This window comes from Rhynchophorus ferrugineus, unplaced genomic scaffold (genome assembly GCF_030347505.1).
Source record: "Rhynchophorus ferrugineus isolate W39M unplaced genomic scaffold, kcgeb_rfMv2 rfM7, whole genome shotgun sequence".
In the NCBI taxonomy this organism is placed as follows: Eukaryota; Metazoa; Arthropoda; class Insecta; order Coleoptera; family Curculionidae; genus Rhynchophorus; species Rhynchophorus ferrugineus.
Genome location: NW_027472586.1, coordinates 13,131,905 through 13,150,367, shown reverse-complemented (window position 1 = coordinate 13,150,367; position 18,463 = coordinate 13,131,905). Strand labels below are relative to the sequence as shown.

The 18,463-nt window shown below is 33.1% G+C and overlaps 3 protein-coding genes across 6 annotated transcripts; 1 reads left to right on the top strand and 2 right to left on the bottom strand.

Annotated features, from left to right (window-relative positions):
- Window positions 1–7,345: 7,345 nt before the first annotated feature.
- On the bottom strand, window positions 7,346–11,040 carry BBS9 (Bardet-Biedl syndrome 9). Of its 2 annotated transcripts, XM_076410083.1 has the most exons (11): window positions 10,734–11,039; window positions 10,590–10,678; window positions 9,942–10,206; window positions 9,636–9,889; window positions 9,180–9,479; window positions 8,899–9,121; window positions 8,585–8,832; window positions 8,232–8,515; window positions 7,868–8,173; window positions 7,631–7,811; window positions 7,346–7,571 (listed from the first exon to the last, which is right to left on the bottom strand). In XM_076410083.1, the coding sequence occupies exons 1-11, from the start codon at window positions 10,997–10,999 to the stop codon at window positions 7,399–7,401; spliced, it is 2,589 nt and encodes an 862-aa protein (XP_076266198.1). In that variant the 5' UTR covers window positions 11,000–11,039; the 3' UTR covers window positions 7,346–7,398. The 2 variants fall into 2 exon arrangements, with proteins under 2 accessions (XP_076266198.1, XP_076266197.1); XM_076410082.1 differs by having other exon boundaries at window positions 8,585–9,121; window positions 10,734–11,040.
- A 621-nt stretch (window positions 11,041–11,661) lies between these two features.
- On the bottom strand, window positions 11,662–13,054 carry LOC143199930 (pleckstrin homology domain-containing family A member 3). Of its 2 annotated transcripts, none has more exons than XM_076410085.1 (6): window positions 12,881–13,054; window positions 12,710–12,826; window positions 12,508–12,660; window positions 12,330–12,451; window positions 12,124–12,270; window positions 11,662–12,050 (listed from the first exon to the last, which is right to left on the bottom strand). In XM_076410085.1, exons 1-6 carry the CDS (start codon window positions 12,918–12,920, stop codon window positions 12,015–12,017), a joined length of 615 nt encoding a protein of 204 aa, XP_076266200.1. In that variant the 5' UTR covers window positions 12,921–13,054; the 3' UTR covers window positions 11,662–12,014. The 2 variants fall into 2 exon arrangements, with proteins under 2 accessions (XP_076266200.1, XP_076266201.1); XM_076410086.1 differs by having other exon boundaries at window positions 11,662–12,047; window positions 12,881–13,053.
- Window positions 13,055–13,315: 261 nt separating this feature from the next.
- LOC143199928 (uncharacterized) lies at window positions 13,316–18,364 on the top strand. Of its 2 annotated transcripts, none has more exons than XM_076410081.1 (9): window positions 13,316–13,525; window positions 14,269–14,314; window positions 14,373–14,439; window positions 15,323–15,510; window positions 15,570–17,090; window positions 17,155–17,554; window positions 17,614–17,742; window positions 17,807–17,956; window positions 18,013–18,364. In XM_076410081.1, the coding sequence occupies exons 1-9, from the start codon at window positions 13,502–13,504 to the stop codon at window positions 18,188–18,190; spliced, it is 2,703 nt and encodes a 900-aa protein (XP_076266196.1). In that variant the 5' UTR covers window positions 13,316–13,501; the 3' UTR covers window positions 18,191–18,364. The 2 variants fall into 2 exon arrangements, with proteins under 2 accessions (XP_076266196.1, XP_076266195.1); XM_076410080.1 differs by lacking the exon at window positions 13,316–13,525 and adding an exon at window positions 13,815–14,104.
- The last annotated feature ends 99 nt before the right edge of the window (window positions 18,365–18,463 follow it).

Below are 18,463 nucleotides of genomic sequence, written 5' to 3'. Positions count from 1 at the left end.
AACTAGATTTTTTACTGCACTTATAACATAATATTTTCTCTAGGAAAAACATGTAAATAACTCAAGATATATAGATAAGAAAAAATTGTTTGTGTCTGAAAATGGAAAAAAATGTTGCCCGAGTTGAATATTTGTAATACATGGACTGAAAAGTCCGGGGCCTAACACATAGATAGCGCTTGATTTATTGCATTCATCGCTTTTTCAGTTAGTACTAATCTTCAAAAGAAAGCTGTTAAAATTTCATGATATTCTACTAATAATGAGTTATTGTTCTAAGAGTGACACTCCTTTTGTTTGCATTGCTTCATTGCTTCTTAATGAGTGAAGCACTCAGCTTTTGCTGACTTCAAACGTGGTCGTAGATACACCGATGGTGCAGAATGCAGTGGATGTCCAAATGAGGTGGTAACACCAGAAAACACAATAAAATCCATAAAATCGTTTTGTATGATCGAAAAGTGAAGTTGCGTGAGTTAGCTAACATCGTAAAGATATCAAAAGAACGCGTTGGTTTTATATTGCATGAGCATTTAACTGTGAGATAACTCTGTTCAAAGTGACTGTGTTTAAACGTAACAAACCGGAATGTTTGCCAGTGGATGTAACTTGGATCCATCACTTCACTCCGGAATCAAAACGATCGTCATCCGAGTGAACAGCAACTGGAACCTCGTCCAAAACACCCGAAAGCGTAATAATCGGCTGAAAAGGTGATGGCCTCGGTATTTTGGGATGTGCATGGTGTAATATTCATCGATTATCTTGAGAAAAGCAATATCATCAACAGTATATATTATTGGGGCGTTTGAAGTCCGAAATTGCAAAGAAACGACCGCATATGACAAAGAACTTCTTTTTCATCAATAAAACGCACCGTGTCACAAATAAATCAAAACAATGACAAAACAATATGGATTGTACTTCGAATTGCTCCCACATCCACCGTATTCGCCAGATTTGGCTCAACTGGCTGTTCGCAGACCTCAAAAAAATGCTCACCGGTAAGTAATCTCACTCGAAAGAAGAACGAAAAACATTTTTTCATTGTTAAATCATAAACCACAGAATTGTTATCAATCGATATATCGCCAATAAAATTAGAGCATATTTGGTTTCAATAAATTAATTCTCACATTATTGGAAAACCAGATTTTACTTTTAAAAAAACGTCATCAACCTTTCCCCAACCTAAGAATATATAAATAATATAATGATGGCCAAGTCCGTTGAAATTAATTAGATATGATAATTATTCATATACTAATTTATTCGATCACGAGGTTCAAGAACAACCTGAGATTAACAACGTTACTACGCCACAAAAAGCTTATGCAACTAATAAAGAGTAGGAAACCATTCATAAAGAATAGAACAAATCAAGATTACCATAAAAATGTGAAAGGGTGTTAGAACACGTGTTAATATCTTATTGGGAATCCCCTGTATTTCACGATTATGATGTGAAAGCGAAAGTTATTTTCCGCTACAATTAAACAGCACAAAAACAATTTTCGAGACAGTAAAAATGTTGGAAATTAACCGCATCGACAAGCACAAAGTATAGGAACTTACCGACTCTTATTTCCGTTAATCGTTTATCCTCATTTTATAACATATGTTATAGTGTCATTATTTCAGTTAGTTTTGCGACGTGGGTTACTAATGGATTCAAATGTGTCTCCGCAATTATTATCAAATGTATTGACCTGGAATGAATTGACAAAGTAACAGAATTATTGAAATCACTATGGATAATTATTACGCAAGATAAGATAGGTTATAGATATGATGTATATCTATGAATAATAACGTCAAGACGCGCCATATATTTATTAACTGTCGATAGTCGCAAAACAGTCGAAACAGTCGATAATTAAAAAATTAGCGATTGAAAATAGTAATTACTATTTTGAGTCAAATGCACGGTTCGACTGTTTTTTTCGTGATGTCAGACGAAGATGTACGAACCCTTTCCTGTATAAATTGTGAGGGAGGAAAGGACGTAGATAATTGCTTGGACCAGTTAATTTTATATGTGGTTATATTTTCCAACGATAGTATAAGCAAGACGGAGATGTACATATTCCTAATATACAATATATTGTTATTTACAAGTAAGCTACCAAAAAAATTATAAAACTATATATATTACATATAAATCTATGTAAGCATTAATTGGGTTACTTTTTTGCCAAGGTCGCGGCTAGGACGACAGCTTAATAACGGCTGCCCCTGCTCAGGAGCAGTTCCACATAACCCGATCCAACTCGTCACTCCAGGGCAAGTTTCCGCGACCAGGTATGCGTCATGCATTCCACCGCATGGTTTTAGGCCAGAACAAAAAAAATCAAAACAAATATTTTTATCTGGTACATAGTTTTCACGCATAATATTATTGAAAAGATTTAGTCTTGGTCTGATCTTGTATAATCTGTCGGCAGAAGATATTGAGTTATCAAACAAATGATAACAAAGTAACAACTGCAATCGATTTCGACTCATATTTGAGCGCCAAAAGTTTATATTATGTAGCCTGTTTGTGCTTCAGAACGTTCAATTGATGGGAAAGTACAAGGTCCTATTTGCAATAAATGTCCAATAAAAACTCTTTTGACTTAAAGGCACTTTGAAAGCCTATTAGATTTTTTACGTCCGACTATCAACTTTTCCCATCAATGGGACACACGCTTGAAAAGTAATACTGCGCCAATTTCGAAGATGTTAGAAAATGGGCCCATAAATGGTTTTACTCAAAAGACAAACAGTTTTTTTTGGGTGGCATCCATAATTGACCTGAAAGATAGGCAAGGTGTATAGAATCAAATGATCAATGCTTTGAATAAATAAATTTTTCCATGTTCTTGAAAATGACGTAGTTTTTCCCGAAAAAAAAACGGTAATGACTTTCCGGCACACCTGGTATATAGACATTAGAATAAAATTTATCATAAAATAGTTTACACTGGAAATTCCTTAATGAAGTTATTTTCTACATGTCATTTATATAATAGTTATCATAGGAAATACTTATTGCGCATTGGGCACATTGTTCAACCACTAAAGGCATCAATTAAAAAAACTTGGTGCATTTAATGGTTTAAAAGCAATTAAAAACCGCACGAGGCCAGACAATGAAAACCCATTAAAATATCCCTCTATATAACAATTATGTTGTTCAGAAACTAGTATTTAGCAGTTCGCCTCAGTCGTTAGCAACTGATACTGGACGCCGGTGGTACCCAGTCGAGAGAACCGAGCCTTTGTATGTAGGCCAGTCGGTTCCTTAAGTATAATGCAGAAAAAATGATAATCCGCAGAGGTATTAGATGTTTTTGGACGAGTGCAATAATGATCCAATGCGCCGGTAGAAGAACTAGGTCACTGGCACAAAACAATTAAGCTTTCAAGTCACCAATTTTAAAAATAAATAACATCTAAATTTATAATTTGCATTTATTTAAACAAACATTTAATCATTGAACAGATGGTATTAAATTTTACTAAAACTTACATATTGGACTGGTTTGAAATTAAGAAACTTTCATTACTGGAAAAAAACTTATTAACATTGGCAATGAGTATAATATTATTTATATATCACAGATTATATAATTATATTGCACATTATTCTATATATGGTGTCCAATATGTTCTAAATGTACAATCACAAAGTATGATCTGCAGTACAGCGTCAAGCTAGAAACTAACCTTAAAACAACAAACTAACAAGAAGAAGTTGCAAACTTTACGAGGAATAAATCCACAGAACAGCATACAAAATACGTCTGACTAAAGGCCAATGAAAAAAGAATATCCTAGAAACGTAGCAACAAGCTGGGGTTCCGACAGACAACAAAACATCTGACAAAAGTGTATATAGTCTACCCAAAGTAGAAGTGAACTTACGTCATCTCAATTTATGACACAAATTTACGCATTTTAATGTATTTTACATTCGATATATAACAGCATTCTAACATAAATAAAATAATGAAACAAAAATGCTATAAAATATAATTTATTTTAACAATAAAATACATCTAATGCATATATTATCGGAGAATATAAATTATAGTTAATTAAACACAATAGTTTGTAGGTTATAGTTATTTTATTCTATTTATATTGAACTTTTTTCTTAACTAATTAATGGTATCTTTTCTTAACTAATTAATGGTATCCCCTGGAGACTTAATCTACCTAATTAATAGTTTATTTTATTTCTCCTTAGTTTCTTCTGTTACCTGTGCCCATTTTTCTTGATAAAATTAGATTTAATCATTGTATTCTACCTAATGCCATATCTGCAAAACAGTTAATATTCATTCTCTCCTCGTACATTTTAACCAAATGCCCATATATATTCTGAACAATTACACACATATCTATTTATCTAAATTTTTCACGCTCTAAAATACGATTTTCTATGGTTATCCTATATTAATTATATACTCACATTTAATTGTTTCCACTCCCATCACCCTGTATTGTCAGCTTCGTATTGTCAACATTGAATCATAATCCCACATCCAGAAAGTTTCATTCACTTACTGTCAAGATAGGTAACAGTAGTTCACAATTCCGCCAGTTCATCCATACCGAAGGATATTATTGTAGACAATCCTTTCCACATATACAAACAGTTCTTGCCTGTATATCTTTCTCGACCTGCATATCCACTGTAGTAATTATTTGCCACATTTGTCCATAACAATTCGATTTCACTGAATATGCAGTGAGAGGGAGGGATACATTACACTCTGTGACCATATTATTCAGCCATCTGATTCACTGTTTAACATATCTTTAAAACTTACTGTATGTTTTGCAAGCCAATCCTTAATTACAGCTTTTGCTGACCATACTATTTATACTATTCCTCGGCATTTTCAACCAGAGTAGAGGTTTGAAATTAATCAAAACAAGCAAAGCACCAAAATAACGTTTGTCGTTGTTGTTTTCATGTTCGAATGTATCAGGCAACATTATATCCATTTTTAATTGGAATAAAATGAGAAGGAAAATATCGTCTGGTACTCAAACGAATTTAAAAACTGCTATAGGCAATACATTACACATATTGATGACGTGAGTTCAGTGCTTCTTTGGATAGACTAAATTATCAACCAAAGATAGGCAAATAACTCCATAATTAATAGTGACAAAATCAGAACACACCAGTTACCCCAAAAGAACTAAGTAGGAAATAAGAACAAATTGGATCACTAGAGAAATACGGAACAATCATCATCATAAACCAATATCTCTCAACTAGTAAAAATGTCAAATAAAGTTATTATAATTGCGATTTGGAATGCTGATAGGCTCCAACAGCAGCAAACTGATCTACAGGCACTCTTGGAATTACAAACAAATAGATACTTTTCTAATATCTGAAACCCACCTGACAAAGAATTCTTTCACTAAATTTAGAGGGTATAAATTTTATCATACTACACATTCTAAGCAAAACACCGCAAAAAGCCGGCTTGGTGGCGCAGTGGTAAAAGCGATAGGACGGTTCTCCTACTGTTGCGATAGTCGCGGGTTCGAATCCTGCTGGGTCATGGTCGTAAATTTATATTTGTGATTGTTTAATATTTGTGATTGTTCTAGGCAAGCGTGTAAAATCCGACAAAGAAAATGATCACAGTCACGCCAGTAACCAGGCTGGGTAAGACCGGATGTCTTCTGAGATGGTTTCTAAAGTGGGTCACTCGCCAATCGGTAGGCTTAATGCCAAGGACCGTGGTTCAGAGCCCACGTTAAGCTGTAGGTTCAGTAACTAAAAAACCAAGAGTTTGACGTGACTAAAAACAATATAACCTTTAACATTTTTTTAACACCGCAAAAGGAGGAAGTGCAATACTAATCAACAACAATATTGCTCACTCTCCGGCTTCGTTGGCGCAGTGGTCAAGGAGACAGGACGGTCCTCCTACTGTGGCGATAGTCGCGGGTTCGAACTCTGCTGGGGCATGGATGTACTTTATGTTTGTGATTGTAATTGTAAATGTCTTTAGGCAACAGTGGAAAATCCGAAAGAAATAACCATCCCAGTTACGCCAGTAACCAGGCTGGGTAAGACCGGAGGTCTTCTGACATGATCTCTAATGGCCAGTTGGTAGGCTTATTGCCAAGGATCGTGTTTCGGAACCCATGTTAAAATTATAGGTCCAGGTAAACCCTCATTGGTGAAGAGGAGACTTTAAAATATATTAAAAAAATTCCTCACGCAAATCAAATCAAATAATAGCGACAACAACTAATTCAAGTAGGTATAGGATTATACTATCTGTAATTTATTACCTTCCAATAAACAACCAAAAAAAGGGATATTGCCTGAACGTACTAAACAACTTAAGAGAAACGTTTTGATTGTTTGCTACATCAAACAAAAAATACAAACAGTTGCTGAAATAAAATGTTTAGCTGTGAACAAGATGTTGCCGAACTACATGTCAACGGCAAAATGAACTTTTTGGCCGACTGATCCAAATAAAACACCAGACCTATTAGATTTTTTCATAATCAGAAATATATCTCCAAACTATATGGAAATTGAAGAATATTTTGACCTCAGATCATTCACTAGTGATTCTGACTCTTTTAATTGACCTCTGACTGAAAACATAATAAAAAAAAATAACAACACCCAACATTAACAAATAAACGAACAAACTGGAAAAATTAAGAAAGAGAACCAAATGAATGAATTATACCAAATACATTTTGCAAATGGTTAGTGAAAAACGAAAACTACGAGTAAATGGCAAGGAAATCGGACACCTGAAAAAAAAATAGGCCGATCAACACAAAGAATTAAAAGAAATACATTGAAAATCAAAAACAAATCCATAAATAACCATCTGCGAGATCTAACAGATGACAAGGAAACAAATTCCTCACTCTGAAAGGCCACTAAAAACCTAAAGCGATGAAATTAGCCCAGTACACCTACAAAAAAAACTGTGAGGAAATTGGACACGCAAGATCTCTCAATGTTTGCCAAGTGACTAAATACATGTGTGATCTAGCATTGTCGTGATGGGCCGGGTTCGATCTTTTTCACACGAAAGCAATTCTCACGCTGGTATTTCTTTAGAGACCGATCGTCACATATCTTTTTATGGAATCCCCATCTTCAAAACGCAATAATCTGTTACTGAGTAAACTAATAACGCCAGTTTTACATCAAGAATGTTCTATGGGTTATTACCTTTAAAACAAGTTATAATATAACTTCTATTATAGAAGGAAATCCTTAGTATTATGTATATTAGGAAGAACCGAAATTACTTTTTCGCCAAACCTCTATATGAGCATAAGGAAAACGCTGAAGATTATTACATCTTTTTATTAAATGAAAATATCTTGATAAACGATTTTATACAATTAATTTTGGTTGCTTGCAACGACGTCATCTTTATGCCTCTTTCTCAACAAACTCTTCCTAGCTAATAAAAGTCTAGTACTAGAAACAGCGATCTCACTACCGATAGGTGCCTCCAATTTATATTTCTCCTCTTCCTCTTCCTGTTCATCGTCCTTTTCAACTTCACTCCCATCTAAAATGTCATCATTATAATCACAGAGAGAAATATTAATTATATAGAATTTCCACCACCATTGAAAATTGATTTCTTCTGTAATCGTTCTAAGACTTGTGTTAAATGTTTTTCGAACTTGTTTATGTCCTTCACTTCTTCAAAGCTGGTGTGCGCCACTCTGAGCTGATCTTTCTCGTTCTTGGCCAACACAGTTCTCAATAAATAACATAGACAAGTATCCATGACATCTTCCCAAGCCTACGAATTATTTATTTTCAAATAGTAAAAGAAAATACATTAATTCTTTCTCATACCTGACTATCTAAATCATAAATTCTACCACAAAAAGTAGACTTCACCATTTCGGTTACTCCACTATTAATATCCATCAAATCAATCAACTGTCTCGCCAAATATATGACGCAGGACAAATTCGTTTGTGTCTTGACCAGTTTCCCCTTTGCATTTTCCAAAAACTCCGTAACGAAGATAATATCACTATAAGTATCGTTTAACAGCAACTCCAAATTCTTTAACGGTGTAGGATTTTTAGATCTGTATTTAACAATGAGCCTTTTCTGTATAAGTCGAAATTGAGCACTAAGCTTTGCCAACTTCTCCTAAAAGTAAAATAGAATTAAACAAGTCATGGCTAACACGAACTATATTCCAATTTACTTGAATGTCATTAACCATCTGCCTGGTAGAATAATGTTCCTTCACAAACTCAAATATCTCCACCACTGGAAGACTTGAAATAAATGATATTCGATATGTAGAATTGTTTTTATAGTAATTTTTAAGACGTGATGTTAATTGTTCGACCAACACGCTCATAGTGGTTAAGGAATTAGATTGAATTCGGTATCTCTCTGATGATTTCCCCAACAAGATTGTAGCAGTGTCACCTGTAGCATTCTTAAAAGCTATACTGTTGGATGATATATCTTCGTGGCTAAATTCTATAATAATGTAAATAAAAACCAACCTATTAAATGTTGCCTATTATAAAGGCTACAATAATAACTGACCAGAAAACAGTGTTTGTAATGATACTGGAGCATCATTAGTACTAAGGGTTAATTTATGAGTATTTTCCTTTTCACAACTACAAGGTTCTAATATCAGACTTATCGGTAACAAGGCGGTTTTGGTGATGGTTCTAGGAACACCCAAGGAGGAAATTACAGATAGTTTCACCTCGAGGGATAGAGTTGGCACTTCCAGGGACTCGTCCAGAAAAACATAGCAAGTTAAAGTAACTTTTTCTGATAAATTGCTGAAACAACAGGTAACCTCTGTAACACAACATAAATTGAAACATAGAAACTGGATTGAAACATACCTGTAAAACATATTATTTGGAACAATCTTTAAAGGCGTTTGTACAAACAAAGCTACCTGGGTTTCCTGAAAACTTCCCTGAGGTTGTATCTCCACTATAACCGAACACATGTAATTATTAGCAGCATTTTGCAAATTTTGCTCAAAGGTACATATCTCTATATCATTATTAATGATCACATTAACTGACAATTCCTTCTCCACGTTACCCTGAACTGCCACATCTAACAATAATAAAACATAACTCGTAATACTTTTAATAATAAAAATATGCAAACATACCTTTGCTGGAATTTTTTATCAACCCTTCTAAGTCATGTAATTCCTTCTCCACCTTTTCATAATCGAGTTCCTGCAAATTTAAAGGTGGAGCAACAAAAAGGCTGGGCTCTGTACCTAGATAGCCACATTCCAGGCGACCCTCTTCACCTAATAGCACCAAGGCCCCTTTGATTGTCTTTAAGAAAACTCTACATATACTGATAGGCAAGAAGTCCAAACGAGTTGACCATTTCAAAGTTGTACCTTGGTAAATCAACAACATGGAACTATCTGACACTACCAGCGTGTATATATTTGTATCTAGAAATTGGTAGAACATAGAACTTGTTTAAAAAAAAAACGTTATAAATTGGTGCATGCGCAAGTGCATCGGATATATGGAGAGTTCAAGGTCGGCATTAATAGTGTAAATTAAACAGTAATATATCAATGAATGTAATAGGTAACATTTAATACCTATTACGTAGCAGTGGAAACACACTGGAGAATAATCTAGCTTCTTCATGAATCGTAGGCGACCCCGATCATTAAGGGAAAAGAGGTTTTTTTCGCCCAATACCATTATCCAGGTCTCGTTGTTAATTACGTCATCAATAATAGTCACGTCCAGGGCAGCTTCACCTAAATTATACAGCCAATCCGCTGATACCTTCGGCTTGGAATAAATCGGATCGATTATGTCATCTGAGGCGTCGGCCAGTGATTTATATCTACGAATAACATGTTCTTAAAGGTAAATAATGAGGATGGATCGTTATTTACTTGTAGGACACGATGTTCCAGTCGGAATTACATGTAATAAAACTGTCCGTCTTCGGGACGTATGACAGCGGACCTGGTAATAAAAAATCTGGCAGAGCGATATAAGAAGCTTGGCTTTCCTGCTCGAAAAACGTCAGAACACCATCCAGAGACTGTACGCATATAAAATCTCGGTTCTGTGACGATCCGAAAGGCCCTACCACGAAATTATAGGCACATTTGCGAAGTTTATGTTCATACACCAATTCCAGGTAACTTTGGTTGCCTACAATCAAATAGTTAAAATTAGAATTTCATTATATTTTATTTAAACAATATTAATAACTGAATGGACATAATATAACAAAAAGCAATCAACTACATTCGATTAATCTCATCAATAAAGTTATAACATATTAAACAATATTATAAAACTGCATTTAAAGACCATATTACGTCTACGATTTATTTATTTTTAGGCTTTATATTTATAAAAGAATAACCTTCGGAGAGGCTCTAACAATTGCATTTTACGAGTATCAAGCACAATATATTTCATCGTTTAGTTCTACCACTGAATTTTCAAATAGTAAGTTTCGAATCTAATAATTTTCAAATCATCTGAACTCTTTTATTAATCCCTCATTCATTATATTTTAAATCACTTACCATGATTCGTTTTACCTGGCTTGATAACTAACGAATATATTGAGAGCAACAAAGGATGCAACACAGCCAAATGACGAACCTGTTGACCACTTAAACATTGTCAAATTATTATAAGTTTTCGCAACCCTTAAAATTTGTTCTTACGATACTAATTTTCCACAGCCTACTTGTAATATAGGTGCATCAAAAATCTTTTCGACTATCACATCATTGGCGTTAAAATGTTCACCAGCAACTTCCTCCGTATTTTGAAAATGAGCATCCAAAATTCTAAGGACCCCGCTTTGACTTGCCGTTACTATATAATCAAAATCCGAATTTAATCTGGTTACTATCAAAGAGTTATGATCAAAATATTCGTCATCTTCGCTGGTTGTGCACCAAAATTGTCGCAGTTTGAACAAAGACATTTTCTTTCAATAGGTAAACAGTGTATGCGGTTTTATTCCATGCTGAAATATCGTTACTAAGGTTTAGATCTCTATAAACATTGAAATAATCAATATAATATGTTCTTTTTATTTAGAAATAATACGATTCCTGTCAAAACTATACTCAATCATAAATTTTTATTAATTTTATTCATATTGTTTATGTATATATCAGAAAATTAAAACAAAAAGTCTATTTGAATATCACTAGGAATATATAAATAAACGGCAAGAAAACAAAGAATGGCAAAGTTATGCAACTGTAATAACATGATGTTGTATTTAAAAGTTAGTTGACAATTCAAGGTAATCTAATTTTATTTATTGTTAATGTCACCTGTTCGAAAAAAAAAACAATGAACTGATAGGACCTAATTTTGTTTAAACAGATATCAATAATTTCCTGGTGTTTATGCAATTCAGCTAACAAATAAAAGTTCATTATGAAACAAAACAGAAAATACTCCCCACATGCTATTACTATGAAATTGTGCAATTCACTGCTAAAACTTAATTATTAGTAACATACATAACATAATATGCCATTAACGTAAAATTCGCAAATCGAATAATTTAATTTGTTATTTTATTACACTAGACGTAAATCCGCATTATATTACAGATTATCAAAATAAAACACATTGTATTGTTCTATTGAAATTTATTTCAATAATACTAATTTAGAGTAAAAACGAAATAGTTTGGCAACCTGTCAAAACAAAAATGGGTAATTGGTTATATACAGATGTACACAAAGGCCATACAAAAATAGAAACCCTAAAGTCCTGATCGGCTGATTCACACATAGAGACTAGCAAAAGTGGAAATGGAAATCACAATTAAGTACAAAAATCTTACAAACTAATTAGATCATGGTTTCGTCCTAATTCAATATATGACAATGACACGACGCCAGCACCTAAATATATATCAAAGTAAATATGTCAGATTCTTGTAGCGATTAAATAAATATACTATTAATAATGTTTGACTACTACGTCTTTCCAGAATGAGATCGATTTAGGATCTGCTGAAACAGAAAAAGGAATCATAGTATAGAAAAAATCTAGTTCCACTCAGCTATCCCGATTTTTGTTTCTAACCTTTTTGTTTGTAATTGGTGGTAGTGTAGTCTCATTAGAAATGGTTGTCTCAAACATCACATTTGCTGATAACTTCATGCATTCATCCAATGTTTTGATAAATGTGTCACAAGTAACACCTAAAAGTCTTGTAGCTTCATCCATTTTCTGTAATCAATCTTTCAGTGTTTACACCATCAATACATACCTTAGAGTCTTACACTTACTTCAATCTCCAGACCATCCACAGCTTGTGCAGAATTTTTTATAACATGTACTTGTTGCATCAGAAGGTCACAATACAGTTTTAGCTCAGACTTCTTTGTTTTTAATGAATCAGGATTTTTTACTAAAATTAACATGTCATTCATAATATTATATAGTTTAAAATAATATAAAACATACAGGTCTCTTTTCCCTTTCTGTTGTGAACACAAGCTTTAGCTGTGCCTAAAGCTACCAACCATTGCTGTCTTTCTTGAGAGGTTGCTGCTCTTAAATACATATGTTGTTCACCAGGGATCACCAAATCCATTCGAGTATGATCAATGGGACTTACTGAAATATCACACATAAACAACGAGAAATAAATATCTTTGAATTTTACCATTTATTTCACATGCTTGAACTTTAATAGAACCTTTACACCCCTGATTAACTTCTTCCTGGGATTTGTAATAACTCAAAACACCATTTTCTAAGATAAACCATCGAGTTTGCCAGCCTATATTAAATGGTAATAATAAATATGGACAAAAATTCGGATTTGCATTTTTACCATTCCAATAATTAGTCCACTTCCACAACACACCTTCCATGACGTTTTACTGCCTTATTATCTATATTTTATCATGTAACATATGGTAATAAAATATATGCTATAAAAAATCGGCAAACACCAAACGTTTCCAACGTACTGTAGAGTTCTATTTACTTTTTTGACATCATCCAAATATTTTCTTTTGTAAATGTCATAATCAGCTGTTTTGCTTACTAAACATTTGTTTACCTTTCTAATTGTAAATTAAAGGCTGTAATTAGTAATTTTCGATTGTTGATAGTAGGCAAAATTGATAAGCATTATTGCTAATAACAATATTGTTTTATACATTTTGGATTTATTTATGGCTCCATCTATTAGTGACATTTAAAACACTCGGTAACTAGATTTCTGCAAAAATTAATTCACATTGACAGTTGAGAGAAACTTCATATTCATATGTCATTTTTAAATCTTGACTAACGTTTTTTACTGTCGCTAAACATAATAAGGAATGTTTAAAACCTGAATAAAAACTTGTGGTACAGATTTTTGGTGTTGTCCGTAATACTAAGTCGTTCAGTAGGAATTAGAGAAACAGCATCTTTTGTTGTATAGCTTTGTTTATTTAACTTCAACATGTTGGAATTTGAGAATAAGGAAGTGAGTATACTTTTTGTAGTTTTTTAAACCGTTCAATCATTTCGACAACGTTTAATCATTTAGTATACAGAATAAATAATATAAGGGCATAATATGTAATATATAATTTATTGGTAATACAATTTATAACCAAGTATGGTTATTTCGTTAAAATAAATATTTAAAAAATGCCCCCACTACCAAAATAAACTAATTGTTAAATTATTTTGGGCAGCTCTATAGAGGTCAAAAATCATCTGGCCAAGTCAAACCCATTCCCTTACATTGCAGTATTGCGCCTTTCAGATTTACTTATAAATAGATTAGTCCATTCACATTCAGCTTCTACATTTCCTGCTGCATACAAGTCAATACACTTATTTTTAAATTTTAGTTTGACAATGGTACTCTATGCACAATTCAATTGTGTTAAAATACACATATATTGATTTTAAAAAATTGTAAAATTTAAAAGATTAAATACGTGGAATTTAGTGTGAATAATTTTATAATCTTCAGTATTTTATAAAGTTGCAGAAGAATTAGTTCTTGTAAATAATGGATTTCATATCTAGTATTATTAGAAGATACATTATTCAGGTATATTTGCAGTAGCATTATAATAAACACTTTCAATAATTAGTCAAGATAAAACATATTTACATGACAATTGACAAATTTTTCGAGAGATGATAAGAGTTTGATAAGATATTAAGAATGGCTTTAAATAGGAGCTCCAATCACATATATTTTCTTAATTTCAGAACGATACCAAAGCAATAAACATAATAACTCCAGAAAAAATACAGAGTAAGTTAATACAATTATTTGTTTTTGTTTTAAATTATAATTTCCATTTTATTTACAGCAGAACAAAAAGCTCAAAAACCCAGGAGGTCTGTCTTGAAGGAGTTTGACCCCTTTGCTCCAGAAAGGTAATGTAATGTAATTTACTGGTCTTGTATTTTTAGTTGACTGCACATGCAAGATTTATGGTAGTGTAATTTGTCAGTGTGTCATGACCTTGAACTAACAATGCCCAATAAGATCACTAAGAGTGATGGTGATATAATTTTATCTGATGTCATAGGGCTTATTCAATCAAGCATAAACAGAAAAATATGAACGGATTTAAATTTTACTAAGTGATTTATAATTTCATAATTATATTTTCCTTATAAAGATATAATAAAGTTGGGTAAAGTATTTTCGATTTTTTGCCTAATAGATCTCTTTAAGATTGCTTAATAAGTAATACATATTAAATGATGCTGTACTATAGCGCGGTGAAAGATAATATTGCTGATGTATAGGTAACATGACTTAAATTTGTTGTGCTTTCAAAATCGAAAATTTTTCATCACATGATATTTTACTTGTTCACTTCTGAAAAGAGAAAAATGAATGTTTTTCGAAAGTTATATAGTGTTTATGGTGGAACGATGTTTTTGTTAGTAGACGTTCCCCATAAACCAGTTTTGAATCACTTACGATAAGACTGGGTATCAAAAATGTCCTATACTTGGACTCCACCAGAATTAACTGTTAGAAATTTAATGGATGGAGTTTTCATTGAAGAGTCGCGGCTGAACTAATGAATTATGGATGATGAAAAGTGCAAAACAGATCATGATTAAAGACCTGAGAAGCCTCCTAAACGGTTGCAAAGCCGGCATTGATTACCAATGGGATCATGCTGAGTGTTTGGTGTCCATGTCATTAATTAGTTGCGCCTTACCTAAAAACTTATTAATTTTCCCCCAATCAATTTTATGTAATGTTATTTTTAATATATAATGGATATTATGTTATTTTTAGTCCACAGTTGAATCAATTGAAGTCAAAACGGGTAGCAATAGACGAAGAGGATACATTTGAAGATGCCCAAACTTCATTTACCAATTTCCTAAGTGTTAAATCACAAAACGACGCGAGCACGGTTCTAGTAGAAGGCGAGGGAAATAAGGCGATCTTCAATAACAGTTGCCTCATCCCCGATCTACGAGGTACTATTTTTTAGTTACAGTTTCTTAGTCGCTAAATGTAATTCAACCATTTGATTTAGTTTATGCACCTACTAATCCTAGCGATATATCCGACGCGTGTTACGTGGAGGCCGTAGAAAACTTATCACAGGCTCCGGATTTACTTTCTAACTCAACTCACTCCGACGAAGAAATCGAATTTCACTCTAAAAGTTACAACAAAATAGACGTGAAGGGTGAAGCTGAACAACAGTCACAAAACATAGAGAATCGCCAAGATACATCTGATTATCACAATCTTAATACAACCATAGAAGCGACTAAAGCTGATGAGTGTCTTATCATACAAGTATCGGATAAAATTGAAGACGTGCCTCAAAATTTATCTTCTAAGGTTTTGAACTCTACCGTGGAAATCCCCGAATTAGTTGAAATTGGAAGGGAATCCCCGAGTTCAACTACGGTAATCCCTGAATTAAATAAAACTGAGGAAGAGCTTCAAAATATGGAGCAAGACCAACATATGTCTGTTTCTCAAAGTTCAAACTCAACGGTGGAGATCCCTAAAACTGATGTTACTATTGAAATATCAGATAAAATTGTTGAAACAGTAAGTAATGAAGAAATAGAGCTGAAGAATGAAGAGGAATTAAATAATATAAAAAACGACCAAGACATTCCTGAAAGCAAGAGATTGAATTCTACAACAGAAGTTCCTAAAAGTAACTTTGTATGTGAAGAAAATACTGAAAAAACCAAAGATGTAAAAGCATCAATAGATTTACACTCTACCTTTAATACTGGTATAAACCCAACTGAAGCAAAATTAAATATATGTAATAATATTCCAGAAGATGTTTCATTACAACTCCTTAATGCAACAGAGAACACTGATGCCAACACTGAAGATATAAAAAATGAAATATGTGATATAAAAGAGGAGGAAACCTCTAAAAATACAGATACACAAGATAAAAATATCTTTAACATTATTGATAAAACTTTTGAAGCTTTGACCAATTCAAGAAAAAGTTACGAGAAAGAGCACTGCTTTAACCAAACGTTTGAGGCCGTTTGTAAGCCTGAACCTAAAGATGATGAGATACCTAAAACATCTACATCAGTAGATGTTCTTAATGGAACCTATACAGAAAAGCAGGAAGTGAATAGCAAATGTGAGAAAAATCCGCAACAGAATGTCGATGATGTTAATTCAAGTATAACAAATCTTAATAATACATATATGGAAGAAAAAAAATCCAAGGATTTAGATGAGACGCTGGAAGCTCTTCAAGAAAACGATAAAGAGAATTTCGTCAATTCTACAATGATTCAACCAGCCAAAGATGGAAACATACTGGAAAAATCGCTACTCGCAATTAAACAAAGCAACCCGAATGAAACGTTCAAAAAAGTCTCGTCACCACCTGATCATGAGCATCAAGAAGGTGACCAAGACTGCGAATCCGAAAAAGAACTGCAATCACTTAAAGAATTAGAACAGATGGCCAACAGTTTAAACCAAACTATTGATGTAGAAGAGTCAGCAATAATTCAGGAAGTCAACGGCTCATTATCTCCAAACGAATCTGGCGAAGCAGGTATATTACTTATTCTGCAATGACTAGAAACTTAACAAATCTTAAAATTATTTTTGCTACACAGGGATTTTGAACAAAACCATCGAAGGAAAAGTGGAACATCCAGTAGTTCCAGTTGAATCTGTTGTTGATTTGAATGAAATTCCCGCAAAATCAAGACTATCGTTGAGGGTATCCTGCCGACCTTCCATAAAATCACTGGCGAACAAATCGGACATCGAGAGCTGTAATAAAACGATAAGCGATACCCCTCCGACTACACCATCCATAAAAACGAACCCCTCGAAAAATTCCAGCTGTGATGAGAAAGTGATCGAAACATACAAAAATGAAAACGCAGTTTTGAACAATCGGATTGTTGAGTTGCAGAAGGAAATGTCGAAAATTAAAAGCGAACAAAAGACGATCGAGAAACAGGTTCTATCCCAGAAACTTACGAAATCTGACCAAAAAGAAAAATATATGTAATTATATTTGTTTAGTTCGTGTATAATTACGAACATTGAACTTTTCTTATTTCTAGATTATTACTCGAGAAATACAGTCATGTTATTAATAAACAAGATCAGGATTTACGGGCGGCCAAAGCAGAGTATGAAAAATGCAATGAGGTCTTTGTGAAAACCGAGATGGCATTTTCCGATTTGTTCGAGTAAGTTTTCGCCCTAATTGCTGCACTCATTACCAAAAAAACACATTTTCTCTGATTTATCTAGGAGGTACCAAAAAGCTAGATTTGTTATCGAAAATTATAAGAAAAACGAAGAAATCCTTGAAGCTAATGTTCAATTAGCCGAAGATCAATTAGCCAAATTAAAAGATAAATATAGAGCTCTTGAAGGGCGCTACAACGAAGAGCGCGGGAAGTAAGTAAACAATCTCTCGGTCTGCCTGAAAATTGACATATACCTTAAATTTTTAGAGCCAATGAAGAGATGCAAAAAGAAAAACAGAAACAAGACTCAGAGAGCACGAAACTGCAAGCCATCGTAAAACGATTGGAAATCAAGATATCGTCGTTAGAAACCGCATTGAAACAAAAAACGGAAGAATGTCAAGCATTATCAGCCCTCTGTGATGACATCACTGGTCACCCATAAATTGCTTTATTTTTTTTAAGTCTTATTGTTTCTTATCTATTTTTATGAATGAATGCTGTGTTTGTTTATTTTATATACTATAATTTCTCTATTTATATTTTGCATTTAAAAGGTGTTAAAAACATATTTTATTACTCGGAGAGTTGAAATTAAAAAATATTCTATTTTTTATAAGTATTTTATTAATCAAATAATTTTTTCATGGCGAAAGAGTAATCTTGTTTTTAATTTAACAACCCAATTTACAACGTATCTCTAAACATTGTAAAATAA

Bases quoted from the DNA above. Each gene is read 5' to 3' on its own strand.
- BBS9 (XM_076410082.1), bottom strand. From the start codon at position 10,999: ATGTCTTTGTTCAAACTGCGACAATTTTGGTGCACAACCAGCGAAGAT. The intron at 9,890-9,941 runs GTAAATAACGAT...TGTTATTCGTAG, and splicing joins TGGAACATCGTGTCCTACAA to ATATAAATCACTGGCCGACG. The intron at 8,516-8,584 runs GTCAGTTATTAT...ACATTATTATAG, and splicing joins ATTACAAACACTGTTTTCTG to AATTTAGCCACGAAGATATA.
- LOC143199930 (XM_076410085.1), bottom strand. From the start codon at position 12,920: ATGGAAGGTGTGTTGTGGAAGTGGACTAATTATTGGAATG. The intron at 12,827-12,880 runs GTAAAAATGCAA...CATTTAATATAG, and splicing joins GTGGACTAATTATTGGAATG to GCTGGCAAACTCGATGGTTT. The intron at 12,452-12,507 runs GTATGTTTTATA...TGTTAATTTTAG, and splicing joins CAGAAAGGGAAAAGAGACCT to TAAAAAATCCTGATTCATTA.
- LOC143199928 (XM_076410080.1), top strand. From the start codon at position 14,063: ATGGATTTCATATCTAGTATTATTAGAAGATACATTATTCAG. The intron at 17,091-17,154 runs GTATATTACTTA...TTTGCTACACAG, and splicing joins AAACGAATCTGGCGAAGCAG to GGATTTTGAACAAAACCATC. The intron at 17,743-17,806 runs GTAAGTTTTCGC...TGATTTATCTAG, and splicing joins GCATTTTCCGATTTGTTCGA to GAGGTACCAAAAAGCTAGAT.